Source organism: Antechinus flavipes, chromosome 4 (genome assembly GCF_016432865.1).
Source record: "Antechinus flavipes isolate AdamAnt ecotype Samford, QLD, Australia chromosome 4, AdamAnt_v2, whole genome shotgun sequence".
Classification (NCBI taxonomy): domain Eukaryota; kingdom Metazoa; phylum Chordata; class Mammalia; order Dasyuromorphia; family Dasyuridae; genus Antechinus; species Antechinus flavipes.
This window is the reverse complement of record NC_067401.1, coordinates 31,209,034-31,236,764: the sequence shown is the minus strand read 5'-3', so window position 1 is coordinate 31,236,764 and position 27,731 is coordinate 31,209,034. Positions and strand designations below refer to the sequence as shown.

Sequence of the window (27,731 nt, the reverse complement as noted above, 5' to 3'; positions counted from 1 at the left end):
GAAAATTAGCCCCATGGATCAGTCGCATTGAGGACAGTGTTGGTAGGGACTGCAAAAGTACCATAAATCCTCAATGCTAAGAGAACCTTTTGACATAACAAATTTCAGTTTACAGAGCAATGTGCACAAGAATGAGGAAGTGCAAGGTAAGAGAGCTGAGAGTCACAGGATCTGCCTTCAGATCCAGGCACTGCTGTTTACTAACTACATGGCTTTGGTTCTCTCTGATGGTAAGGGAATTGGATGAGATGGTCTTGAATCTATGATCCATATTATTCCCTTATGTTTCTATTGCACTTCCTTTTGAGGAAACCTTCAAAACATTTTGTTTCCTCTCTGGAATGAGGGGAATGTCCAAAGGGTGAAGGATAGAAATTTATCTTCCTATTTTATAGCTGAGAAAGGAAAAATGCTTCATTGTAGGTCACAAATTATTACTCTTACATAGTCACTCTCTTCCTCAGATCTCCTCAGATCTCTTTCCACCCTTCCTCCCAAGTTGCTGGCGACAGCATCCTTTACCCAGCATTCTTGGCAAGGTCCTACCTTGAGTTGGAAGAAATAGTTCTCAGTCTGCTCTTCATTCATCTTCAGTCTGGTGGCAAAGAGATCCTTCAGAGTTTGGGCCACATCTCTGGCCATCCTCACATCTCCACAGACATACAGGTGTCCCTTATCTTCATGCAATGTCCGGATCACCTCATCTGCCAGTTGCTGCCGCAGAATATCCTGAACATAGACCTGGGAAGGAATAGCAGTGATTTACAGAGAATGGTTTGCTACTAGGAGAAATCTCAGTTAGATTGATTTTTCCCTTCTACAAACCCTTTCAGCTGGAGTCTGTTTCCCGATAGTGTGACTTGCACATCCCCAATCAGGTGCTGCAAAAGGACATGGACTTAATAGTAAGCTCTACACTGTTTACTATTCTTATATACAGGGTATTTCAAAAGGTTTGAGCAGGTGCACACTTATTAAAACTTAAGATTTAATAAATTAAAGCTTAAAATTTAATAAGCTTGGGGTAGCTAGATGGGACTGGATCGAGCACAGGGCTTGGAATCAGGAAGACTCATCTTTCTAAATTCAAATCTATCCTCATCACTTCATCCTGCTTGCCTTACTTTCCTAATCTATAAAATGGGCTTGAGAAGGAAATGGCAAACTATTTCAAAAATCTGTCAAGAAAACCCCAAATAGGGTCATGAACAGTCGGTCATCCCTGAACAATAACAAAAAGCTTAAATTTACACCCAGATTTTTCAGGATGTTTTACATTTCCAGCATCTACTGTGGAGAGGATTCAGTTTGTAGTCTGAGATAGTGCAAAAGACACTAAACTAAGCCAGAAAGCTATGATTTGGGTCCTGGCTATGATACTTTCCAGCCTTGTGATTAAGTAAATTGTGTTAACTTCTGAGGCCCTTTCCTTGTCTATAAAATGTGTGTCTCTATGTGTCTATTTCCCTCAAAGGGTTATTGAGAAGAAAGTGCCATGTGCAGCTTTTTAGTGGAGTTCAGATAAAAACATATGGAGCCATTTTTAATCTACTATTGTGCTTTTAAATTTATTTGAACCCAATCCTCCCCATGTGTTCTGGTTTTCCTGACTAATCCTGGTCAGACTGATTATCAAAGACCTTTTCTGCAAAGTTGATACGACATAAATGAGTGTACCCATTTTACAGAGAAGAAAACACAGGCTCCGAGAAAGGAGGGGAGGTGACCTGTCCAATCTTGTCCAACCCATCATTGTTGAAGTTAGGATTCAGAGAGATGTCTCCTGACCACATTTCCTTAGAGGGGAGAGTTCAAAAAACTCCCTTCTGTTTTTCTCTTACCAAACTTTCCAGCACAGGGGTTCTGAACAGAGCCTCTGAGAATTCTTCTTTTTAAAAGATTTCAATGATCCTATTTCAATATAATTCCCTTCCTTTTTGTCCTATGTATTCTATTTGATATTTAAAAACATGATTCTGAGGAGAGGCCCCGGGATTCTTCAGATGGTTGTCCAGGATACAAAAAGACCAATATCCTTAGGACTGATGGCCAATGCTCTGTTGCTCATGGACATGTGGACAGCCGCAACATTTGGGTCAGCTTCACACCAGATTAAGGAAGCCCATCTAACAGGGGCAGGGCTGGAGGGGCTGGCAGGGTGATTGCTAGTCCCTAGACTGATCTAGTTAATAGCCTAATTAACCTAGCCATCTGGCTCAACCCTTCATTTTAATGAGGAGGGAAACTGAGGTTCAGGGACAGTAAGTGGATTTTCCAGAATCACAGAAGCAGGATTTGAATCCAGCTCCTCTGGATCCAGTAACAGTATTTCTTCCAAAGTATCACATCCTGGTTATAATATAAGGGCAACCCTTGGCATTGGACATTCACAGAAAACCAGCTTACTTTGGGCTGGCCGGGCTGGCGGGAGTAGGCTGTGTAGACATCCCGGAGCACTCCTTTCTGTGTCATCTCCTTCATCTCCTCCCGATACAGGTGGTCCATGTCGGGGTGCCGGCATCCAAACACCAAGGTCATATTAGGGGTCTTGATACCTACGGGAGGCAACAGGCTGCAGTGGCCAAGATAGGCAGAAGAGGGTGCTGTGCCCTAAGAAAAACTCCCCTTGTGGTCTAGATGGTTGGATACAGAGAAATAATGAAGGTTTGGCAGAGGAGGGTGGGGAGAGAGTCTGGGAAGTGGAGCAATGATGAAGTCCAGCTTCTCTCTGTGTCTTTCTGTCTGTTTCTTTAACTGGAGGAGATCTCAGAGACATTCTAGTTATAGATGAAGGAATTTAGAGGCCCTCTAATCCTATTTCCTCACTCTAAAAATAAGGAAACTGAGGCACAGAGTGGTCCATTGACTTGCCCAAGGTTACACAGCTATCAAGTAGCAGAAGTAGTATTTGAATCCAGTTCCTTTGCCTCTACGGCCATTGCCCTTAGGAATACAGGAGGTGGAGAAGGAAGTGGTAAAATGTGTGGGTTGGGAATGGGGTAACAGCTGAAAGAAGGACAGGAGGAGATGGCAGCTGAATGGCACAGTTGATATAAATCCCTGGGAGTAATCAGATTCGAGTGTTTATCTCCATGTGGGTCTGATCCAATGCCCTGAACACAGCAGATGTACAGTAAGTCACTGCTGCTGCTCTGGTTAATGGTGATAACCTAACCCTGCTTCTTCTCCCAGGGGCTCCTGGAGGGAGAGGGTAGCAGAATGCTGGCCTTAGGGTCAGAAAATCTGCATTCTGGCCCTGGTTCTGACTCTTATAAGCTGTGCTTCCATGGGCAAATCAGCCTCAACTTCCTCCTTTGTAAAATGGGGATAATCATCCATCCTCCTTCCCCTGCAGGGCTGTTGTGAGGAAAGCCCTTTGTAGTCTGTAGTGCCCAAACAAATAGGAGCTGCTGCTAGGGGAAGGGTCCCCAGGACCTTTACCTTTCTTCTCTCTGTCTGCCAGTCGCTGTTGCCAAAAACTCCTGAAGGGGGCGATACCGGTGCCTGGTCCCACCAGAATGCAGGGGTGGCTGGGGTTCTCTGGAAGCTGGAAACCACTGGCACTAAAGATGGGAAGAATTAAGTTGAGATTACAAGCTTCACAAGATCCATGTGCCCCAGCCCTAGCTCTGCTATCTTTCCCACCCTGCCTGGTTCTCCGCAGACAGGGAGAGAGAGAGACAGAGACAGAGAGAGAGAGAGAAAGAAAGAGACAAAGACAGAGAGAGAGAGAGAGAGAGAGAGAGAGAGAGAGAGAGAGAGAGAGAGAGAGAGAGAGAGAGAGAGAGAGAGAGAGAGAGAGAATGTGTATGTGTATGTATGTGAGACAAAGAGACAGAGACAAAAAACAGACAGACAGAGAAGACAGAGGCAGAGAGACAGACACATTTGTATGTGTGTGAGAGAGAGACAAAAAGAAAGAGACAGAGAGAGCCAGAGTCAAAGGCAGACAGAGTGTATGTGTATGAGAGAGTGAGAGACAGACTGACACACACACAATGAGAGAGATAGACAGACAGAGAGACAGAGAGAAGGAGCACTGTGTCTATTCCTTTAAGACAGATTTCTCTGGAGGCCCTACAGGGCTTGCAGATTTCCTTAACCTGGGCCCTCTGTCTATGTCAGGGGCTTTACCTTCGTACGAAACAGGGCACAGTTTCCTGGAGCTTCAGGTTGCTGAGCCATGTGCTGCAGACCCCATGATGGAGAGGGCCCTGACCGTCTAGAAGAAAGGAAAGAAAAAGGCCATTGAGGCAGTGGGACTCCTTTAATCCTTCTCACAAGTCTAAGAATCCAAAATAGCCTGAAAAGAGCCTTGGTTCATACTCTTTCTTTTTTATATATTTTTACATTTTTAATTTTCTTTTTCTTTAATTTATTAAAGCTTTTTATTTTCAAAACATATGCATGGATAATTTTTCAACATTAACCCTTGCAAAACTTTGCGTTCTAAATCTCCCCCTTTTTCCTGTTCCCTAGATGGCAATTAATCCAATAAACATCACATATTATTTCTGATCCTCCAAAGACCACCTATTCACTCATTTAGGCTCTTATTTGCAATCCTTTCTCCCAAGAATGATGCTGCTGATTTGCCAGAGGGAGAGTCTATGACATATTGCAAAAAACACTCTTGACTGTGCAGGGAGTCTGGAGAACTGGGCATTTGGGCAAATCATTTCCCATTTCCAGCCCCAATTTTATATTATGAGGGAGGTGGGCAGGATGACCTCCAGAAGTTTCTTCCAACTCTAATATTCTTTGTTCTAGCATACTAAGATCCAAGATGATTTCTAGTCTAATATTCTGTGATTTAAGGTTCCTTTCTCTCTTTAGCATCCTCCTTTCTAAAATTCAAAGTTCTAGGTCCCTTCTCTCTTTGACATTCTACATTCTAACTTTCAAAGATGCACATCCCTCCTCGTTTTGGTATACTTTATTCAAACATTTGGAGTTCTAGGTCCTTCCTTTTCTCTTTGACTTTCTACATTTTAACTTTCAAAGTTGTAGGTTCCTTCTCTCTTTGGTATCCTTCCTTTTAACATTCAATGTTCTAGGTCCCTTCTCTCTTTGACATTCTACATTCTAACTTTCAAAGTTGTAGGTTCCTTCTCTCTTTGGTATTCTCCATCCCTACATTTGGAGTTCTAGGTCCCTTCTGTTTTTGGTATCCTTCCTTCTAACTTTTTGTGTTCTAGGTCCCCATTGCCTCTGGATGCAGTGAAACCCCCCCAGGGACCTTAAAAGTAGTGCTTATTTTTGCCTCTAATTTTGCAGTCGTGAGGAGCAGGGCTGCCTTTGTTCTCAGTCCTTGGGGCCCTTACCTCTGGTCTGGTAAGTGACCACAGCCACAGTCAGGTGGATCTCCTTGGGGGTGAGGTCCCGGGAGGAGCTTATGGAATAGTAGCGAGGCTTCAGCAGAGGCAACTGTGTGAGCAGGAAAGTCGCTGAGATCTGGATGGAAGGAAACTCTTCCAGCACCTCCAGGAACGTGGGGCTGTTTGTGAACTTCCACTTATTATATTCAGAGGTCTGAAATCCAAAAGTTGTGTTAGAGCAGCTGGAATTCCCCTTGGTACTGAGCAACCTTTGGTTAGGGGTCATTGGAACTGTAACTAAGCCACTACAAAGGGAGTTTTGCTTCAGCTTGCTGAAATTTAGAGGGTGCTAACAGTATCCAGACTCCACATGTCAAGGAGGCCTATCTCTATCTTACCTAAAGTTTCCACCTTTCCTAAGACACAATGCTGCATAAATGGAAGCTTAATAAATCCTCAATTTTTGAATTAAAATACCCTATTCTCTCATACACTATCAATATTAAGGATAGAAAAACATTGATTATGAGCCTACTGTGTGCCAGGCACCATGCTAAGTGAGAGATAGATTCAGGAGCAATGGGCTTATATTTTACCAACTCCTTCTTAAACCTGCTTCAAAAATCCCCCTCTGCCCATCTACCATTTAATTGTTATATAAATTCAGGCCAGGGATGAAACAACTTCTGTTCCTTTTCTCCCCCTAAGAATATCAATATTCCCTGTAGAATGTTTTAGCTTCCTTCCTCCCCACCCCTTTCCACAAAAAGTTAAGACTACAATCCACCGAGGTTTTGTTTCCTGTATCTGTCTTGTCTGCTTTCTTAAACTCTAAGCAGGAACTGTGTCCCTGTAAAGCAGCTTTATACACTGCCTTTTTATACATAGTCTTGTGCTCTGGAAGGCAGTCCCATAGTGCCTCAGGCACAGGGCCTCCTCCCCCGCTCCTTGGCCAAGCTCAAAAGGCCAAACTCTGGAGCAGTGAGTCCCCTTTGGTCTCAAACTGTGACTTCTCCCTTCTGTCCCCTGCAAAAGGGCCAATCAGGAGACCGTCTCTGGTAGTTCATTGCTCAATATTTGCCCTGTCTGGTGGCCCCTCCAGAGAAATTTAACGATATTCCTACTACTACAGAGCACAGATTGACTACTTAATTGATGAGTCTAAAATGATGGGTGAGAAAATACACTTATGCAGCAAGATAACTGTATAAATATGTATAGATATATTGGATGTAACATATACTTTAACATATTTAACATGTACGGGAGTACCTGCCATCTGAGAGGTGGAGAGGGAAAGGAGGGGAAAATTTGGAATAAAAGGTTTTGCAAGGATCAATGTTGGGAAAAATTACCCATGCATATGCTTTGTAAATAAAAAGCTTTAATAAAAAGGAATAATAATTAACAAAAGAAAATACACTTAATTTTCTGCAGCCTTTTTTTCTTTTACCAAAGGCATTTATGGGGTGCTCTAGTGTGGGGGTCTGCACTTGAATTGGGAAAAAGTTACATCTTTATTTTCACCAATCCCTAACTGAAATTGAGCATTTCCTTCAATTATTTAAAACTGTTATTGTGAGAAGAGGTCCCCAGGCTGCAAAAGGGTCCAGAACCCAAAAAAGGTTAAGTATTTATGCCTTAATGGAACTAAGGGGTTAAAGACCAACTGGGGGTTTATTACTTCCCCTTCCCCATCCCCAGTCCCATCAGCACCTGGCACAGTGCCTCCAGACGTCTCTTCTCTTCCTCTGAGGTGGTCAGCTGAGCCAACTTTCTGAGCAGCAGCTGGGTTGGAGGGGTGGTGACATCCAGGAAATAAGTTAGGGCTTGGCTGAGCGAGCAGGGGGGAAGCTTCTTATCACTTATCCAGTAGTCACCTGGACAGGGGAGGAAGGAAGTCTTCAGAGACAGCCAACATGTGACTCACCAGGGAGCTTCTGGAGACCCCATAGAGAGGGATGGGACTGCTGGGATAGGGGGAATTCACCCATATCATTACTGTGATGGGGTTATCCTGATTGATGGGAACTAAGTCACACAGTAAAAGGAAGAGAAGGAAAGCTGGTTTGTGCTAGAGCTTAAGCCCATCACCCACAGGGGTCTGATTATTTCAGAAGACTTATTGAGTCATTCTCTGTGACCTATTTGGGGTTTTGTTGGCAATGATACAGGAGTCATTTGCCAATTCCTTTTCCAGCTTGAAGAGAAAACTGAAGGAAACAGGGTGAAATGACTTGCCCAGAGTCACACAACTAGAAGTCTGAAGCTGGATTTGAACTCAGGTTTTCTTAACTTCAAACCTGATGCTCTTTCCATTATGTAGGGAGCAGGTCCAATGTGTTAAACCTCTGTCACATCCCCATGATGTTAGGAATCTCATTCAATACTAGCTTGAAGCCTGTATTCCTATAAGACAATATCTCTACAGAAAAAGGTAGTCCTTTGTATGACCCTTCACAGAATGCTGTGTTCGAGTTGGTTTTTTCCTTGGAGGGCAAATCATAGAGCAATTGATATAAAATTGGGAGGGACCTCAGAGAACATGTGATTCAACATTTTCATTTTATAAAGAATTATAGGCCCAAGAAAGTTGGCTCTTGGGCATGCAGGTGACAGACATTGGAAGTGAGATTTGAACCAGACCATCCTCTCTCTTCTCTTACACCATGCTGTATCCTGGTTTGAACTGAACTAGCCACAGGGCCTATATGCATAAACCAATAGACTAGGTTTGCAGGAGGTAGGGAAATCCAAGACTTGAATAAAAAAAATGACTTCCCCATCTGTAAAAGTGGAGAATCATGGCTTCTCTTGCCTATGCCATATGCAAAATATGATGATAACATGAGAAGATATGATGGGAGAGCAACTCAAACCTCAAGTACTAGATTTTTTAAAAAGCAAAATTACAATTTTATTGTGTAGGGGTGCTTGCAATAAAGAAACTCCCTCTTATCAATGCAGTTTAAATTTCAAACAAAATAAATATATAATAAAATAAAATAAAAATTTAAAAAAATATAATGAAATGTTTGAAATAGCAAATCTGAAAAGAGAGAAAGAAACTGCTCTGCAATTTAGTCTTATAAAATTGTCTGGCCCCGATTGATTACAAGACTTGCCCCGGGTTACATAGTCAACAGGCATCAGAGAATGGATACAAATCCAGGACTTCCTAATGCTGAAGCCAGCTTTCTATCCACTAAATCAGATAGCCTCTCTTTATTAGATATTATTGACCACTTGAATGGAAAAGGAATTTAATCCTTGTGCTCTCTCCCTCCCAAAATCCTTGTGAGAATCCAATACTGAGATATGGGGCTTTGCAACTGTGAAATATTGGATGAACATAATCTACTTTGAAAATTATGTAGTTGATTCAGTTAAAGAGGCAAATGATCTAATGGGCAGAGTGCTGGATTAGAATTAAGAATACTTGGATTTGAATTGAACTTCTGACATTTGTTACCTGTGTGACTATGGGTGAGTCATTTAACTTCTATACAATGTAGGCAACTTCTTAGCCATAGATGGTTGCCTTTATAGAGAGAAGTTGCACATGAGAAGTCCTTCATGCTCAAAAATCCTTTCCATATTTGCATTCAATTAGTCCATGCCTCTACTTCTTGCTGACTCTGCTTTAAAAGCAATATGGTGCCATGGAAAGAGCGTTGAATTTGGGTTCAAGATCTAGATTCAAATTGTAGATCTGTGTAACTTTAAAATGATGAATTTTAAGTTGTTTGTCCATTTAACATCTCATGCTATCTATCCCCCAACAGACAAGGGAAAGAATGATTCCTACCATTTCCATTTTGTTTAATTCCATGGTCATAGGCTACCTCCCTAACCTTTGGACTGCTGTCTCCCACTGGTCAGCAGTCTCATGAAGGATCTTTACCCCTTGGTTCTCTTCTATGTGAAAAAAAGATATTGGACTCTGTGAGATCCCTTTTAGCTCTCTATTATCCAATGAAAATCTCAGAGAGAAAATCCCAGCTCTCCCTGGCAGTCAAGGTATTTCAAAAGGAATATTCTTTCTTGTTGGCCTTCTAATCATTTTGGGTAGAATTTTACTAGGTGGTCTATCTACTCCAGCCTAAGGTGAATCCTTCCCTGACTCAACTATGGCAAATGCCCAGTGAAATAAACCTTCAGGCTGAAGAACCAGTTTAGACATCTGAGTGACAGCCTCTTGGGTGAGGAAAGGAAGTTAGGAAGAGATTGGTGTTTTAGATTTACCCCCTTGGGAAAGAGCTTACCATTCTCATCACGGGTTTCTAAGCGCATGGATTGGTGAGGTGATGGACCATCCTTAATTCGTTCTAAAATACCCTGAACTAGGGCAGGCTGGTTTCCAGGAAAAACCCCAAGATGCTCTCCTGGTATATAATTAAGATTCTGGTTTCCTTCACAGGAAAGTTTAATGAGGAGGGTTGCCCGGCTAAGAGAGAAACAAGAAAGTCATGATGACATCAGTAGGATTTCCTTTGTGGCCTGGGGATGGGTGGACCCCTTTGGCTCCAGCTTCCCCAGGAAATGTGCCCATCCCTCCACATCAACCTGGCCCTCCTGGACTAGGAAAGGCAAAGAGCTACTTCCAAATACCTGGTGGTTAAAGGAGTGTCTGGGTCTTGGGGGTTCAGGGGGTTATTCCCAGAGGGTGAGGGCTGCTTGGGTATATTTTAGGATTCTCAGAAAGAGCCAGAGTTCATTTGCTGGACATTTTCCCCAAGTGAATAGCCTTGGTTCACAAATTTTTGGAACAGATTATTGTTTTCCATAGAGATGTTTTCCTGAAATATTTATTGATTGATCCCACTTATTCATGTCTATTCCCCTTATATTTATCCTGTATATATTTCTATATGTTCTTGTTACCTTCCCCATTAAAGTATAAACTTCCTAAGAGTGGGGATTGTTTCATTAATTAATTATTTCACTGCATAGTGAACCCTTAATAATCACCTGCAATCACCAACAAATTAGTTGATTAACTAATTTGATTTCTCTTTGCTTTTGTTCATTAAAAAGTTAAACATCTTGAGCCTCCCTTTGGAGATTCTGCTCTGTATTGGAAAGTGTTGCCCGCCATACCTGGATTTGAGACTCTGCAGATTCTGTCTCGATTTTAGCCGCATGGAAAACACGTTCTTGGCATGCATACTGCTAAGGGCTACAGTGGAAAGAAGGATCATGAATGCAGGGTTTGCTTAAGTGTTGCTTGGGGAGAGGGGCAGAGGGTTAATTGTCTTTTTGTCTAAGTCTATTTTCTAAGGCTACTCTTAAAGAAGGATCTTGGTGGTGACTGGAAGTAGAAGACAAGGGAAATAGAAGCTCATAAAAAAGGCAGAAGATGAATGAAGCCATCTGATCTAGAGACTGCAGATTGTCATCATGATGGTTAATGCCCTAACTCACACCTTAATGCTAAAAGCTGGTTAGCATTTGTCACATGGTACCAGGGGTTTGCTGGAGCTAGGTCAAACTCAATTCAGGAGCTGATTGTTAAATTTTCAGTGTGTGCTCACACCTCAGAAATAAATAAATGTTGTAAATTGATTCATTCATTGATTGTCTTAAGAAAGTGATGGAGAAAATGCCAATAATATAGATTAAACTTCAAAGTGTGTCATATGAATATTTCCTTCCCCAGAAGAACCAGTTGTTAAACATTTACCAGAATACCCCTGGTATGATTCTTTCCTTTCATACCAATTCCACCACCTTTCCCCTAGTTTTATTCTGAAAATGTCTATCTTAGGAATGAACAGTGAAGTTCCTGAAATACTACTTAGCGTGCTCCCACAGACAATTGACTTGGCTATTCTCAACCAAGTTTTGCCAGGTAACCTCAAGCTGACTGGCCCCCTTTGAGTCCTGAGTCCCTCAATGTATGGTATAGACCCTCTAAAATTCCAATACAGGGAAGTATGGACATTGCTTGAATATAGAGAAGCTAGATACCTTTGTTGAGGTCTAGAGGTTGGGGATCCTGTACAAGGCGGTAATTTTCAGGGTTCCAGGTTTCATTGGTAGTATATAACTTGGGGATCTGAATTGTTTCCCTGCCTTGGATGCTGAAGATCTCACAGGCCACCTGGGACAAGACAGGGAGAAATATTGTCAATCTTTCCTAGGTCAGAGACCAATTCTCTGGCTCAATGGCGCTAACAAGGGAGTCAACAAACATTCATTGAGCACCTACTGTATGTTAGACACAATGAAGGAAAATAGAATTTTATGTAGGTGAAAAAAGAAGAAAAGAGAAGTTAGAGAGAAGAATAATAAGAGAGTCACAAGAAGAATTAAGAGAGATTTTAGGGGTCAGCTAGTTGGTACAGTGGATAGAGCACCAGCCCTGAAGTCAGGAGGACCTGAGTTAAAATCTGGCCTCAGACACTTAATACTTCCTGGCGTGGGCAAGTCACTTAACCCCAATTGCCTCAGCAAAAAGAGAGAAGAGAGAGAGAGAGAGAGAGAGAGAGAGAGAGAGAGAGAGAGAGAAGAGAGAGAGAGATTTTAAGCTTTGAGAGCATATGCTATACACAAATTATAAATTAAATATTAATACAAGAATTAAAGAATGACAGAAGAAATATTACATGTAGAGACAGGATAAAACTAAGTGAATAGAACCAGGTTGGTCTTATAGGAATTCAGAGAGAGGAGGACGTTGGGCCCTGGGGGTATCAGAAAAGGTTTTCCAAATCAATCAGCAGTATTTATTAAGTATCTACTATGTGCTTGACACTGTGCTCCAGCACTGGGGATTCAAAGATAAAAAGAACTATTCCTGCTTTCAATAAACTTATATCACAGATTCAAGCTATGTCTTTAAAAATGAGAAAGGGAAATTATTTCAGTCAAGGGAAATAGTGTCAGCAAAAGCATGCAACTGGAAACTCTAAGGTGTGTTTGATGGGTGACATGACCCTGACGCCAGTACAGAACATAATTAGGAAGATTCGACTGTATTTGAATGTGGGCAAATTTATGGCTCAATATAGGGAGAAAAACCTCCAAGCTACCTGAAGTTGAATGGATTACTTCAAAGGAGAGTGAATTCCCCATCATTCGAGACCTTTACATAGAAGTGAGATGGCCACTTGCTGAGGGTGGGGATGAGAGATCTTATTACATAGGGGATGTCAATTATAATCTCTGATATCTCTGCTAACATCCATTCTTAAAATGAAAATGGATTTTACTTTGTCATGGGCATAATTGTTCCCCAAGCTCCTCAAGTTTTATTCGTGATGGGACTTTCTAAAAAAAAAAAATAGGATACATGACCAGAGACTTGTCTCCTCCAGATGGGAGGCAGAAGACCCCAATTGCTTGAGCCTGTTTGTGATTAAATATAATGGCGATGTGCCCAGGTACCATGCCATCCTGGCCATCTCCTCCAAATTCAGTTTACTCTTTTCTCCAGACTCCCATTAGGAAATTTACCTTGAAGGTATTCAGTGCCCAGCTGCGGTAGGCTTCATCTTGTCCACTGAGTTCATCTCCTTCTCCAGTTGGTGCAAGTTGAGAGGCCCCCAGTTGCAAAAATTTCTCATCGATATCATGGGCGAAGGCACAAAACTGGGGATACATACTGGAGCCGAGACCAAACACAGCATATCTGCCCAGAGAAGAAACACATATGGGAAAGGTGAGCAGAAGGTGAGAATTTTGGGGGGAATTCCCCAAGGGACCTGGTGGCAGCAGGGCGAGCAGGGAAAAGACCTACCTGAATTTATTTTTTAGCTCCTTCAGGAGAAACAGGGACTTCTTCAGTTTCTAGGAAGAGGAAACACAGAATTCTCAGGCTCCAAAGTCAAATAAACTGGTGCTTCCCACTAAATCTTAAATTCAATATGTCCAAATTTGGGCTTACCATCTTCCCCACCCTAAAATCTACTTCTCCTCCTAATTTCTCCATTTCTGTCCAGTGTGCCACCATCCTTTTTGGTACCTAGATTTACAACCTTGGAGTCATCCTTAGCCTTTCATTCTCCCACTGGTATAAACTACAAATAAGATCTAGAACTGGAAGGGACCTGAGACACTAACCTGTCCAACACCTTCATTTTACAGATGAGGGAGCTGAAACAAACAAGATGAAGCAACTAGCCCAGAGTTACACTGCTAGGATGTATCTGAGACCATATTTGAAGTCAGGAAGATGAGTCTTGATACATTGCTCTGACCTCCTCATCTCCACCTGTTGGTTATTTTTGCTTCTCCCTTCTGCAAAAGATCCTTCCTAGTCCTCCCAGCTGCTAGTCACTTCTCCCCTCTGATTGCCTTCCATTTAGACTGAATATATCTTATATCTACCTAGTTATTTACATATTATCATCTTCTCCATTATAACATGCACTCCTTGAAGGCAGGAATATTTTTTACCCTTCCTTTTAGTACAATGTTTAACTGGTAATAAACACATAATAAATGCTTATTGGCTGGCTATTAATTGGACAACATTCAAAACCTCTCTGGCCATGGCCAGGAGACAGTCTAAGAATTATTCCCCAGTGTTCTCAGGGGTATAGTAATGGACCTCCTAGATAAAAGACATATCCACAAAGAAAACCACTTCCTGTTCTCTCACCAGTGGAATATTGTCCATTACTAGGACTGCTTTAAAACAAGTGAATCATTAGCAAATCAGACACAGTGTGGTCCAGAGGATAGAGAACTGACTTCAAATTAAGAAAAATTAAGTCTCAAATCCCACATATGAAGCATACAGACTATGGAATTATGAGAAAGTCACTTGACCTTTAGGTAATTCTAAGATTCTAATGCTTTCTGGTTGCATCCCATAATCCTGGTGGAATGGAGGAATTCTACACTTTTCATTTTGGTGAAACTTACCTCACCATTCCCAGGAGAATCTCCATTTCCAAAAGTGCTGGTAACCACCAGAAGTAGCTTTTCTTTTTCTAAATCACTCAGCTTGTATTCATCCATACAGAGTACCTAAAAGAAACAGTGACCTAAATTTAGCCTTCAAGGGGCTAAAGTCATGCTTTTCAACATGGAGCAAAACATGAGAGGTGAGCAAGGGATGGGTCCAGTAAATGATTTGGGGTTCTGAGTTTACACTATTGTGGAAGTTGGTGAGATAAACCAAAGCAAAATCTGGAAAGTAACGGACATTTGGGAAGCTAGGCAGGGATTTCAAGAGCTGTTGATCTGGGTCTAGATCAAATCATCTTAGCTCTCTGCTTGACATGAGTATCCAAGGAGAAGTAGAGCTTGTCCCATCATATGAATGAATGACATCTTGGATACCGGTGCCATGGAAAGACAATCAGAAATAGAGATCCCAGAATTTCAGAGTTGGAATACACCCCAGAGATCATCTAGAGCAATCTATAACTGAATGGCAGTCACTTGGCATCTTTAAAACTTGAGCAATTATTTGTTATTTTCCCAAATGTTTAGCTGATATCTGATCTAACCAGTGAAAAGTGACTTCTCTGTTCCTCTTCAGACAACAAACATTGGAAAACATAAGATATCACATAAAGAGTGATGGATTGGGGCATAAAACGACCTGAATGCAAATACTATCTCTACCACTTGCAGACTATGTAACCCTGGGCAAATCATTTAGTCTCCCTGGGTCTCAGTTTCTCCATCTGTAAAAGGAAGAAGTTGGGCTAGATGACCTCTAGGGTCCTTTACAACTTGAAATGCTGTGATATCTTTCCAGTCATTACCATAACTATGGGCCAAAGAATTGTAGGATCCTTGATCTAGAACTGGAAGGAACCTCAGAGGCCATCTAGTTCTTATTTCATAGAAGAGGAAACTGAGAACCAGGGTTGTCAACTTGCCAAAGATCACAGGTAATGATCATCTAAGATAGAGTTTGAATTCAAGTGCTTTGATTCTAGAGTCAATATTCTTTCCCTTGAATCATCAGTAGACATAAAGACATAGTAATGGTGCTTTGAGAATAATAGGTCCATAAAAATGGTTCTCAGTACATTGTAATGGTTCCCAAAAAGCAATGTGTCCATAAAAAATGGTTTTCATTCATAGTAATGGGTTCCCAAAGAATATTGTTTCCATAAGAAATGGTCCCAGTCTACAGTAATGGTGCCCAAAGAACAACATGTTCATAAAAAAAGTCCATTTCTTTCTCTCTCACTTATAGATGTGGTCCATAATTAAGTTATTTAAAAAGACTTTAAAAAGAAATACTTTTTCCTTTCATTTGATGAAACTCATGACTTTGGAAGTTTTTCCAAAACATCTAATTCGAGGTTAAAGTATCAAGATTTACCACCACTGAGATGTTTCATGAGAAAGTGTCAGAGATCTTGAAAGCCATTGCAAGAGAGGCATTTCAAAAATACTTTGGAGCGTTATCATTGTCTAAGTTAGGAAGCATATGTTTGAAAATATTAAAAATCAGATTCATTATTTCATAATCATAATGTGTATCTCATTCTTGCTTGTTCTAGCCCCAGAAGACAGAACTGGGTTCAATGGGTAAAGAGTAAATAAAGGAAGACACATTTCAATGGGATGTAAGGTAAAATTTCTCAACAGAGAGTCCAAAAATGGTTTTCTCTAGATATAGTAAATCTCCCATCAGTAGAGCTCTTCAAGCAGAGAGTAATGACCATTTGGGTTTGTAGACTGGATTCATGATTTGGGAAAAAGATGGAGTCAGAGGTGTGCAATTCAAGACCAGTTGACCAAGAGGCCTGAGTGTAGCCCATGCCATATTAAAATGTAATTGACAAATGCTTAACAATAAAAAATAAAACAGATAATGACAATTTGTGGTTCTTCTAAATCAATATACAACTCATTGGAATCCATTTCTATTTGAGTATGATATTGGAGGATTCTGATGGATTGGGGCATAAAAGGACCTGAATTCCCTTTCAACTCTGAGTTCTATGATTCAGTTTGCAGAATGACTTAATTCCTATATGCACTCCATGAGGTTTGGTCTGGTCCATACCAAAAAGTTTTCACAAAAAGTAGCTGATGTGGACCCCCAGATTGAGCTCATAGATAATGAATAATACAGATTATCCCCCAAATATCACATCTTCCCATCTCTATATACCTTCTATTTACTCACTACACATAATCAGATAGGCTGTATGGGCACTCGGGTTAAAAGGAACAGCCTTGTGTAGGTCTGGAAGGAACCAAAAACTTACCTTGCTAGCGAAAGCACAGCTAAACAAGTCTCCCAAATCTCTGGCCAGAGTTTCTGATTTGCCTGTCTCTGTCGCAAAGAGCACAGTGACTTTGATTCGGGCTGCCATGGTCTTGCGCATCAGGACAGAGGCAAAGAACACTGCTCTGTAGGGATGGACAGATTGCCCAAGTGAGATATCACACTCAAAGCAGGGAGGGCTTGGGGATAGGAGAGGTGGAAGGAGAGAGACAAGGCTTGAGGTCTTCAGAGTTAGTAACTCAAATAATTGCCTAACCACCATGCTTGATCATTACTCCCCTGTCATCCCCTCCCCTTATGCCCTTCCTAGTCACTTTGGGGAAGAGAGGAATATAAATTAGGTGACCCTAAAAGTAAACTATATTCAATAATGTTGAATTTAATATATTGTATCAAACAATAACCATTTTCTTTGATTCCTCCCACCCCGAGTCTTGGGAAGTGAAAAGATAAGAGAGAAAAGGCTGCTAGAAATTGATTGGAAGGAAGTACTGTCATTCAGACTTTAAAATACTAATTTCTCATACTTACTTGATCAAGACCTTTAATTTGATCTCTCTTTTTTTGGGTCTCTTCTTCTCATCATGCCAGACATGGGTTTTCCAGGCTTCCACCTGGGAAAAAATAAAGTTGACACAAGAGAGAAAAGGCCCATTAATCTGAATTTACTCAGAAAGACAAAAGGCTTGGTGACAAAGCTCATGAATAGACTTAGTTTGAAACATTAGTTTGAGGCAGTTTTCAGAAGAAGATATCAAAATCATCAATAGTCACATGAAAGATTGCTTTAAATTACTATTGACTAGAAAAATGCAAATTAAAATAGCTCTGACATACCAACTCACACCTATCAGAGTGGTTAACATAACAGAAAAGAAAAATGACAAATCCTGGAGGGATGTGAAAAAATTTTGACACAATACACTATTGGTGGAACTGTGACCTGATCCAATCATTCTGGAGAACAATTTGGAACTGTGCCCAAAAGGCTATAAAACTGTGTATAACTTTAATCCAGCAATGTCACTACTAGGTCTGTATCCCAAAGAGATCCAAAAAAAGATAAAAGGACTTCTTGTACAAAAATATTTATAGGAACTTTTTTTGTGATAGCAAAGAATTAGAAATGGAAGGAATGCCAATCAATTGAGGAAGGGTTGAATAAGTTGTGGTATATGATTGTGATGGAAACTCATTGTGCTATAAGAAATGACAAGTGGGATACTTTCAGAAAAACTTGGAAAATTTTTGGGAAAAAAATAGAAAAAACATCAACTTATACAAAGCAAAGTGACTATAAACAGAACACCACACATAGAGACAGCAATATTATGTAATTGACGATCAACTGAGAAAGACTTAGCTACTCTGATCAATACAATGATCCAAGATAATTCCATAGGACTCATGATGAAAAATGCTATTCACCTCCAGAGAAAGTACGAATCTGAGTATAGATGAAAGCATAATTTTTTTTTCATTTTTTGACAACATGGCTTCTTTTTTTTATTAAAGCTTTTTATTTACAAAGCATATGCATGGATCATTTTTCCAACATTGACCCTTGCAAAACCTTTTGTTCCAAATTTTCCCCTCTTTCCCCTCACCTCCTCCCCTAGCTGGCAGGTAGTCCAATACATGTTAAATCATATATATACACATACATATTTATACAGTTATTTTGCTGCACAAAAAAATCAGATCAAGAAAGAAAAAAAGAAAAACAGAAAGAAAACAAAATGCAAGCAAATAACAACAGAGAGAATGAGAATGCTGTGGACAACATGGCTTCTATTGAAATATGTTTTACATGACTTCACATATATAATTGATATTAAATTGCTTTGCCTTCTCAAATAGGTAGGGGAGAGATGGGAGGGAGGGAAAAATTTGGAAGTCAATATTTTTTAAATGAATACTAAAAAATAAATAATAATTTAAAAATGAATATCCGTTCTACTGTTAACACAAATTCATAAAGAAAACTTTGATTTCATTGATAAGGGGAACAAGATGGGAACTTCTCTTCCAATTCAGACCCACAACATGAATACAATATGAACAATTGCCTGAGGCTCAGTGAAGTTATGTGATTTACCCAGGGTCACATAATTAACACAGTGTCAAAGATCATAATTGAACCTAGATTAATTGGGGAATAGTTGAATCTGGGTCTCCATAATTCTAAGCTTGGTCCTGTAGTAATCATAACAAACTTGCCTTCATTTAGTTATTTTATAACCATTACACAATATGCAGAGGACAGCCAGTGTAAATAACAAATTTTCATATAAAAGATAGTTGAATAGAATACAGCATCATTAGTAAATTTTCCTGTTGTGTGTGCAATTTGGGGTGAAAGGTAACTGGGGAGATTCTTTTCAATCATTTAAAAATCATAGATTCACTGTTTCATTTTTGTCTTCTGATCTTCAGCATCAATCACATCTAGCACATAGTAGGTGCTTAATAAATAAAGCTACACCAAATGTTCAAAGGGACTATTTGTATCTGACCTGTGGCAGAGCATTCCATGCTCCTTGGTTTGATCAGCCACAGTCAAACACCCTGTAAATTGACTCTAATATAGTGATGTCATTTTGTTCCTCTTCAAAAATGAAGAATGGCAACCAAACAAACAACCAAGCTACTTGATTAATTGGTGTATATACAGGTTGTTTCTTCCTCAATAGAACATAAGCTTCTTGAGGGCAGGAAATGTTCCATTTTTGGTTTTGTAGCCCCAGGACCTAGCACAGTGCCTGGTACATATAAACAGATGATTAATAAATGCTTGTTGGACAAATAATCCTCTGCTGACCATTGGCAACCTCAGTAAAAGGGGAGACCAGAAATGAACAAAGCCCTGGATGATACTCTTAAGAATGGAAGTGAGTTTGAGGGACTACTTACCTGGTAATAGTAGAAAGGAGAAAGAATGTAGTTTAGCATCTCCTGATGAAACACAGGAGTGATGCTCCCAGAGATTGGAGGGACCAGCCAGACCCAATCTGCCGGGCAACCGCCTCGAGACTTATATTCATTCTGCATATATTTCATGAAAGATTCCGCTGCTGAATGGTGATCCATGATGGTGACGTTTTGTTTCTAAGAGAAAAGGAAGCACAAGGGGATACAGAGTAAATGGGGGGATAACAATCATCCTTGGTCCTTTGCTGCTCTAGACTGCAACTAAATAAAACATGGGAGAAACAATTCAACAACAGGGGAAATAAATGAGTCAGAAAGACAGGATCCTGCTTTTAACATTTACTAATTATGTGATGCTAGGCAAACTATTTAACTTCTACGGGCCTCAGTTTCCTCATCTATACAATGTGGAGGTTAGACTTTAAGGTCTTTTCCAGGTCTAGATCTATGATTCATTGACCCTCACTTATATCTTGAAGCCTTGGGAACACAGTACTAGGAACTCACTCTACCTGGAAAAACGGAAGCTGAGGAAGTTGTCTCATTGAATTCCTGTTGAATTCAGTTGCATTTAATTAGGTGAGTGAAGGGGCCTAACCTCAACATCTCAGTAGGAAGCAGAGCTGGTAGAACATTTTCCCATCCTTCTCCCAAGTCTGCCTGCTTCACAAATAGGCTTGGGATTCCCCAGGATAGGAATTCTGCTCACACAGCCCTTCCTGAACTAGGTCAGCTACCAGACGGCCTTTTTTTCCTGTTTGTACCCAGATTCTTACTTCTGCTGAAACTAAATAACCCACTTGGTTTTAGAAACCCCTAGAGAGTTCATAGAAATAGTCCCAGGATGCCATAATTACTACTAGAAGGGACAACCAGGACTTTGTCCCAGGCACCAAAATTTAGAAGGGCGATAGCATTCACATCCTTCAGCAACAGAGAAGAAGGAGCTTAATTAGAAAGATTAGTTAAATGACTAATATGGCTATGTGTTTTGCATGATTGAACATGTAATAACCTATATCAAATTGCTTACTGTCTCAAGGAGAGCAGTGGAGAAAAAGGAGGCAGGAAAAAAAAACTGGAACTCAGAATTTTTTTAAAAAATGAATGTTAAAATTTGTCTTTATGTGTAATTGGGAGAAAATAAAATGCTAAATATGAAAAGAAAAATGAGTTAAAATATGTGAGGCTATACACCAAGTGAGTGCCTTATTGACAACCCCACAGTTTCTACCACTGAATTTGAGCCCATTTTGTACTACTTGCCTCAGATTAAAAAACAATTCTAATCATGCCTTTATGGAAGGAACTCTAGAAGTCATGTAATATAAGCCTCTCACTTTAACAAGATGGAAACTGAGAACCAGGGAGATGAAGCTCAGCTCAGACAGATCTGGTTACACTCACTGCTGCCAACCTCTCATCGCCAACTCCCATCAGCACTCTGGAGAGAAGCCATTTGATAGGGAATTGGGGTTGGCACATTTTTCCCCCCACTGTCAGGATGTTTCAGCATCTTTGGCTGTTATTTGTTGCCCCAGCCATGGAGAGCTGGTGTGAGAAATGTCTCTAATTTGTTTTAAACACACTTCTCACTCAATCTGCTGCTGTTTTAAGAAGTGTGATCAGTAGCAGAGCTGCTAATGAAACGTCTGAAAGGGCTAGCTAACTGTTAGCAATTCACTTCTTGAATTGGGTCCAATGGTGCTTGTTGATGGCATCGTTCCCCCTATGAACAAATAGCTCCATCTACAAACATTTCAGACTTAGATTGTAGACTCCAAAGCTGGGTCATCTAGTCTAATTTCATTTTACAGAAGAGGAGATGGAAATTCAGAAAAGGGATGAGGCTCCTTTTTTTTTTTTTTTTTGGTCTGGGAGAGGAAAAAAAATCTTTCCCCAGACAAATTCTAAATACTTAGATCTTTTCCCTTCAAAAATCTATGGATGAAGGCAGCTAGATGGTACAGTAAATAGTGAACCAACCCTGAAGTCAGGAGGACTCAAGTTCAAATCCAGCCTCAGACACTAAATGCTTAACAATTACTAGCTGTGTGACCTTAAGCAAATCACAACTCCAATTGCCTTTCTCTCACACACACACAATGCAAAAATTCTATGGATAATATTTTTTTCAAAGTGAAGGTCCAGATCCTTTGTTCTCATGGTCCAGGCTTCTGACATCTGAAGGTAATATTGTAATGGCCAGCCAGCTTACTACCTAAGTCACAGGAGAGACTAGAAATTACTTCCTTATGGGGGCTATTGTCTAGTCATTGACTCAGAGCACCATAGCTCTCAAGCTGGAAAGAGTCTCAAAGGCCATTGAGTCCAGCCTTCTCATTTAACCAATAAGGAAATAGAGGCACAGATTACGCGGCATGCCTATGGTCACACAACTAATATGGAGGACAGGGTCATAGAGCTGAAAATATCTTTGAGATCACTGAATCCCACACCTTCCAGAGAAGGAAGGAGAGAGCAAGATAATGAACAAGGATTTAAGGTCTCATCATTGGATAATTAACTGAAAGAACCGGGGATATTCACAGAAGACTTAATGAGGACATGATGATTTTCTTCAATCATTTGAAGGCTTGTCACACGGAAAAGGGATTTGACTTTTTCTACTTGGTCTGAGAAGGAAATATCAAGATGGGCTGGGTGGAAATTTCAATTTAAATTGATGTAAGGAAATATTTTCTAGCAAAGGAAGCAGATTAGAAGGTATGTTTTGGCAGTGGATAGTCTTCATTGGAAGACTTTAATCAAAGGCTGGATGACCACGTGCTGGGCATTTCCTAGAGAGAAATGCCCAGAGAGAATTCTCTAGGCCTCTATGGTCCTTTCCAATTCTGAGATTTTGTGACTCTGATCTGATCTCTTTCTGAAAGAAAAAGACAGGCAGAATCACAGAAGTCCAAAGCTGGAAGGACAACCCAACTCCTCTCATCTTAGGAGAGAGGAAAGCAGGATTCACACAGGTTACAGTATTTGTCCATAGCTTGAGCTGCTCAATGGAGGTGGCTCCCATCTACGGTCTGAGATAATATCCCCATTAAGAGATGGAAAAGGAGTCGAATTATTCTCATCTATTGCTGTTGATTCTCTCAAGGATATGAAAGCTTTTTGAAAGCAAAGGCATTATACTATTGAGGAAAAAAGAAAGCAAAGGAACAGGGAGAAAGAAGGTATTTTTATCATTGTTTTATTCAAAAACCAGAAGAGGCAGAGAGAATTAGCTGATCTATAGAGCAATGATCTAGAAAGCCAACATTTGCAGTTTAGCTCCATTCCTAGCTGGTTGGATAACTTTGGACAGTACTTTTCAACTTTCTGGGTCACAGTTTTCTCATCTATAAAACAAAGGAAGAAGTCTTTCCTCTAAAGTGACATCATGACAGGTCGATCAGTCAGTCAACAAGTATTTATTAAGCATCCACTCTGTGCCAGGCACTGTGTTAAATGCTGGGCATACAAAGAAAGGAAAAACCAGACTTTATCCTCCAGAAATTCATAGTCTAATAATGTTGATGAAATAATAGCTTCAGAACATTTCAGTTCATTATTCAACCTGGCATGGTGCATGGAATGCTGGTCTTGTAGCCAAGGAGACCCTGGGTTCAGATCCCACCACAGAGGCTTGTTAACCTATGTGAGAAAGTTACTTGCCCTCCCCAGGCTTCTGTTGAGTTTGGACCAGATGGGTTCTAAAGTCCCTTCCAGCTCTGGATCTATGATCCAATAAGGTACACATCCTGGGGGCTGAGGGGAAAGCTGTACCAGTTCCTTCCCTGAGAGGATGAAGCCACAGTGACCTAAGCCCCTGGGATTCCTGTCCAGGGAATCTGCCAGGTGTTTGATTGGAACATGCAACTGGACCACAATACTTTATTTTGGAGGTTCTCCAACATGTTTTCAACAGCCCTTTTGGTGTCTTCATAGACACCAGACAAAAACCCTAGGGTAGGACTTATTCCCAGTAGCAGCTAGTCTTTCCCTTATCTAGTCAACTTCTACTTTCTCTGCCCATATCTCCCATATTCTTAGAGAGGTGCCATCTCCCTAAGGAGAACAAAAACTCCTTAAGGGCAGTGATTGTGTTTCTGCCTTACTTTAAGCCTGGTACATAGTACATAGTAAGTGCTTAATAAATACTTTTTGAAAAACAAAAGGGAATGTTTACCCTGGTAATGACAGAAAACACACCACAAATGCCTGACTTACTTGGAAACTATGCAGCACGGCCACGTTGATCTCAATCACTGCCCTGTCCTTCCAGAGGGAAGCCAATTTGTGCGTTTCCAGACCCATCCTCCTTCCAACTTCCTGCAGGGAGGCAAGAGGATAGGGGCTGATCAATCATTTATGTCAAAGAGATTAAAGAAAAAGGAAAGAAGTCCATATATACAAAAAACATCACTAGCATCTCTTTTGGGGCTGTCAAAGGACTGAAAAAGAAGGGTTCTCCATGAGTTAGGGAATGGTTGACCAAATTATAGTTTATAAAGGTAATGGAGTATTATTATTCCATAAAAAATGACAAAAGACATAGATTCAGGGAAATTTGGCAAAAGTTACATGAACTGATGCAGAGCTAAGTGAGCAGAATACAGAGTACAATTTACATGTGTGTGTGTGTGTGTGTGTGTGTGTGTGTGTGTGTGTAATAATCAAGTTATTAAAACGAACAGTCTTGGAAGACAAGCACTCCGACCTACACAATGATCAATCAGGATTCCAGAGGGCCAGTGATAAAGAATACTTTCCATCTCTAGACAGAGAAAAGACAGATTCATCACACAGAATGAGATACATATTTGTGGTCATGGCCCCATGGGAATTTGTTTGGCTTGAGCATGCATGTTTATTGCAGGGGTTTTGTTGATTATTTTTCCTTTTTCTTTTCTTTCTATTAGGGTATAGCAAACTCTTTCTTACCTCCAGGATATTGTACCTCTGGACATCACAGAAATCTCGGACACCAATCTCAGTTCCCATGTACCAGCCATTGAATGGGCACCCAGGGAACTCAAGGCCGCCCACTTCCAGGAGCATGTTGGCCACAGCAGGCAGAGCATACCACTTCAGATCCAGCTCCTTGAACCACTCATACCTAATGAAGAAAAAGGAGATGTTGCAACTGAGGGCCCCTGAAGAACATTGAATTAGGAACCAGAGGACTTAGCTTCAAACACTGCTTTCTCTCAGTGCAAACCCAGGTAAGTTACTTCCCTTCCCCTCCTCTGGACCTCTGTTTCTTCATCTGTAAACTTATGAAGTGGGACTAGATAATTTAGGGAGAAGACAAAGACTAAAGGGAAAAGTCTTAATTCAAGAACTTGAGTTCCAATTTCAGCACTGTGGTGTGTTTCTTATCCGGGTAAAACATTTAACCTTTCTGTGCCTCAGTTTCCTCATCTATAAAATGAGGGGAGTTGATCTATTACTTCTAAGTTTCCTATGATCCTATGCCATTTCTTTTTGGACAGAAACATTTTCAAAAGGACACCACCAATAAACTCTGCCTTTTGGCCAGAGAAGCAATGTGGTGCAGAACCAGAGCTCTGGGCCTATAGTTAGGAAGAAATAAATTCAAATTTAGTCCTATGACATCCTTTTTTTAGATTTTGAGCCTCTAAGGACAGGGATTATTTGTCCCTTTCTTTGTATCCCTAGTGTTTAGTACAGTCATTGGCACAAATAGATGCTTAATAAATGTTAGTTGATTTAACTATTACTTAGTTCTGTGATTTAAAGCAAGCTCCGGAACCTTAACTTCCTTATCTATAAAATGAAGATAAAAATAATAGAAACTGATAAGCACAGGATAGGGGAAAAGCACAGGACACAAAGTCATTTCATTATAAGGTGTTTTTTTTTTCCCCAAAGGGGGAGAAGGAAGAGAAAACAAATGTTTTTAAATAGAAATTATATATATTTAAAACTGCAAGATTTGGGGTCAGAACAACTATATTCAAATCCTGGCTTTGCTACTCTCTATGTGACTTTAACAATTTTTCTGGACTTCAGTTTCCTTATCTGCAACATGAGGGGATTGGACCAGATGTCCTTCAATAACTCTTTGATCACATGATTTTAAAAAAATCTCTAAATTTATGATATCTCATCCTGTGATTTGGAATACTTACCTCAGAGTACCTTGGTCACTCCAGTGAGATAAGGTAAATAAAATCTTTGTGCTATATAAACATTAACTGTTATTAAGATTAGGTCAGGAGATTTTAGCTGTCTTAAGGAAATTGAGATGACAAGGAGCTTCTTTGGTTTCTTCATATCTGCCCTTGGTGCCCTGGATAAGGCCATGTATGTGATCACCCAAGCAGGGACTTTAATGGGATAATGGAGGGGAATTTTCCAAGTTGATCCCTGAGGTTGGACCCTCATTGGACCTTAGGGTCAGGGAGAGTAGGCAGACACTCCCCATATTGGCATCCTGGGGAAAAATCCTAGTCACTCTCACCTTGGTAACAGGTCTAAGAGCTAAGAGGATCTGCAGCCCCAGTTTGGGTTCTTGGAAGGCTGAATGTGACGAAAAGTGTCTCCAAGAGTTGCTTGGAGAGGGGCTCCAGGACGGGGTGGCAGATGGAGCAACAGAAGTCACTCTCTAAAGCTTCCTCATCTTCCTCTCCTCCCTCATACATCAACACACTTTCATATGTTTTCATTCCAAGATGAAAGCACATAGTTGCTAGAGAAGGTAACTGCGATATGGCAGCGTATGAAAGGAATTCCTTCTTGGCTTTAATTGGATGTCATTTCAGCTTTAGGGGAAAATCAGTGTGAGGTGCTTTGGGGGCAGAGACTCACAGTCTATAAATGTGTAGGTGGGGGATGGGGATGCAGTAAAGACCAGATTCCCAATCCCTCTGCCCAATCCACTTACTTGGGATGTTCTATAGACACCTCGAGGACAAGGTCTTTCGGGATCTCAAAGACCTCTGGGTCCTGGCCATTGGCTTGTAACACGAGAGGCAAGATATCAAAGCGGCCGTATTTGGGCACCCATCCCAAGTCTATACACAGCTGGAGAATGAGAGAACAATAAGGTGATTGACATTGGTGGTGACTGGGCATTGAGACTCCTTTGGGACCCTCTTGCTGCTCGTCCTGGGATTTCCCACCCTTGGCCCCTGTCCACTGGATTTCCCACCTGGAGTTGGACTAGCATATACACACCTGGGTGAACTCAGTGCTGGCAGCATCACCCACGATGGAGCCATCTGGCATCTGATAGCCAGCATATCGAAGGAGCTGAGCATTCCAGACCCGGAAGTCATGTTTCCCATCACTCCGCTGAGGGAAGAGGGTAATGGCTGACCTGCTCAGGGAAAAGGGAGAATGCTTGTATGGCGTAAGTAGTATTGGTCTCCAGTCAGATCCCCTGCAAACTGATGTAACTGCTGTCAGAAAGATAGACCAATCAAGAGGGAATTGGTCCTTCTTTTCCTTCTTTTACTCAATGACAAGAAAGAAAATGAGTGATACTTGAGAGTTTGAGGTTTGGGAAGGATGCAACAAAAGGAGGAAGTAGTAGTAGCTTTCTTGAAAACTCAACTCCATGGGCTGCCTTTCTCTGCTTTTGCCTTTTTGTGATGCTTGTCCTATTTCCAATAGGGATCCTAGATAGTTCTGATGCTGAAGGTGATCTTAAAGTTCATCCAGTCTTACCACCTCACTTTACAGATAAAGAAACTGAGGTCCATCTAATATCTAAATCATTTAATGCACTCTTCAGATCATGAATCAAGATCCTCTCTTTACTTAGCCAACATTCCTTCCACCATGTCATTTAATCAATCAATAAACATTTATTAAACAACTGCTATGTGCCAGCCATTGTGCTAGGTTCTGGGCATACAAAGATAAAAATGAAACATGTCCTGCCCTCAGGAAGCATAAATCCTATGAGGGAGACAAACATATAAGTATATGCAGAAGAAAAATTAAAAATAAATACAAATTAGTTTAGGAACGGCAGGTACTTGTGGATGGGGAGAGCCACATAATGAGAAGATTGGATGAGATCATTTTTTTATTTTCATAGGGTCACAGATTCAGAGCTGGAAGTGGTCATCTAGTTCTCAGTTTCTTAAACTGTAATTTGTAACTCCATATGAGTCTCATAACTGAATGGGGAGGGGGTGTCATGAAATTATGATTTAATATTTGATTTGTCTACCTATTTTATATACTTATATACCTAAGGTCATGTGAAAATTTCTTGGAGGGAAAAGAAGTCTTGAGTAGAAAAA

General features: G+C 40.7%; 1 protein-coding gene across 2 annotated transcripts in view; it reads right to left on the bottom strand.

The window, feature by feature from the left end:
- Positions 1–27,731, bottom strand: part of NOS2 (nitric oxide synthase 2) — a 47,805-nt gene that overhangs the window by 1,717 nt on the left and 18,357 nt on the right. For both annotated transcript variants that reach the window (XM_051992350.1, XM_051992352.1), the window contains exons 7-25: positions 26,656–26,797; positions 26,363–26,502; positions 24,397–24,571; positions 23,683–23,784; positions 19,438–19,632; positions 17,056–17,138; positions 16,505–16,649; positions 14,190–14,294; positions 13,060–13,109; positions 12,777–12,951; positions 11,289–11,421; positions 10,419–10,497; positions 9,584–9,765; positions 7,035–7,198; positions 5,325–5,532; positions 4,135–4,222; positions 3,442–3,563; positions 2,407–2,555; positions 547–741 (exon numbers count right to left, since the gene is read on the bottom strand). In XM_051992350.1, coding sequence (XP_051848310.1) covers positions 547–741; positions 2,407–2,555; positions 3,442–3,563; positions 4,135–4,222; positions 5,325–5,532; positions 7,035–7,198; positions 9,584–9,765; positions 10,419–10,497; positions 11,289–11,421; positions 12,777–12,951; positions 13,060–13,109; positions 14,190–14,294; positions 16,505–16,649; positions 17,056–17,138; positions 19,438–19,632; positions 23,683–23,784; positions 24,397–24,571; positions 26,363–26,502; positions 26,656–26,797 — 2,632 coding nt within the window. The remainder of the gene's footprint in view (positions 1–546; positions 742–2,406; positions 2,556–3,441; positions 3,564–4,134; positions 4,223–5,324; positions 5,533–7,034; positions 7,199–9,583; positions 9,766–10,418; positions 10,498–11,288; positions 11,422–12,776; positions 12,952–13,059; positions 13,110–14,189; positions 14,295–16,504; positions 16,650–17,055; positions 17,139–19,437; positions 19,633–23,682; positions 23,785–24,396; positions 24,572–26,362; positions 26,503–26,655; positions 26,798–27,731) is intronic.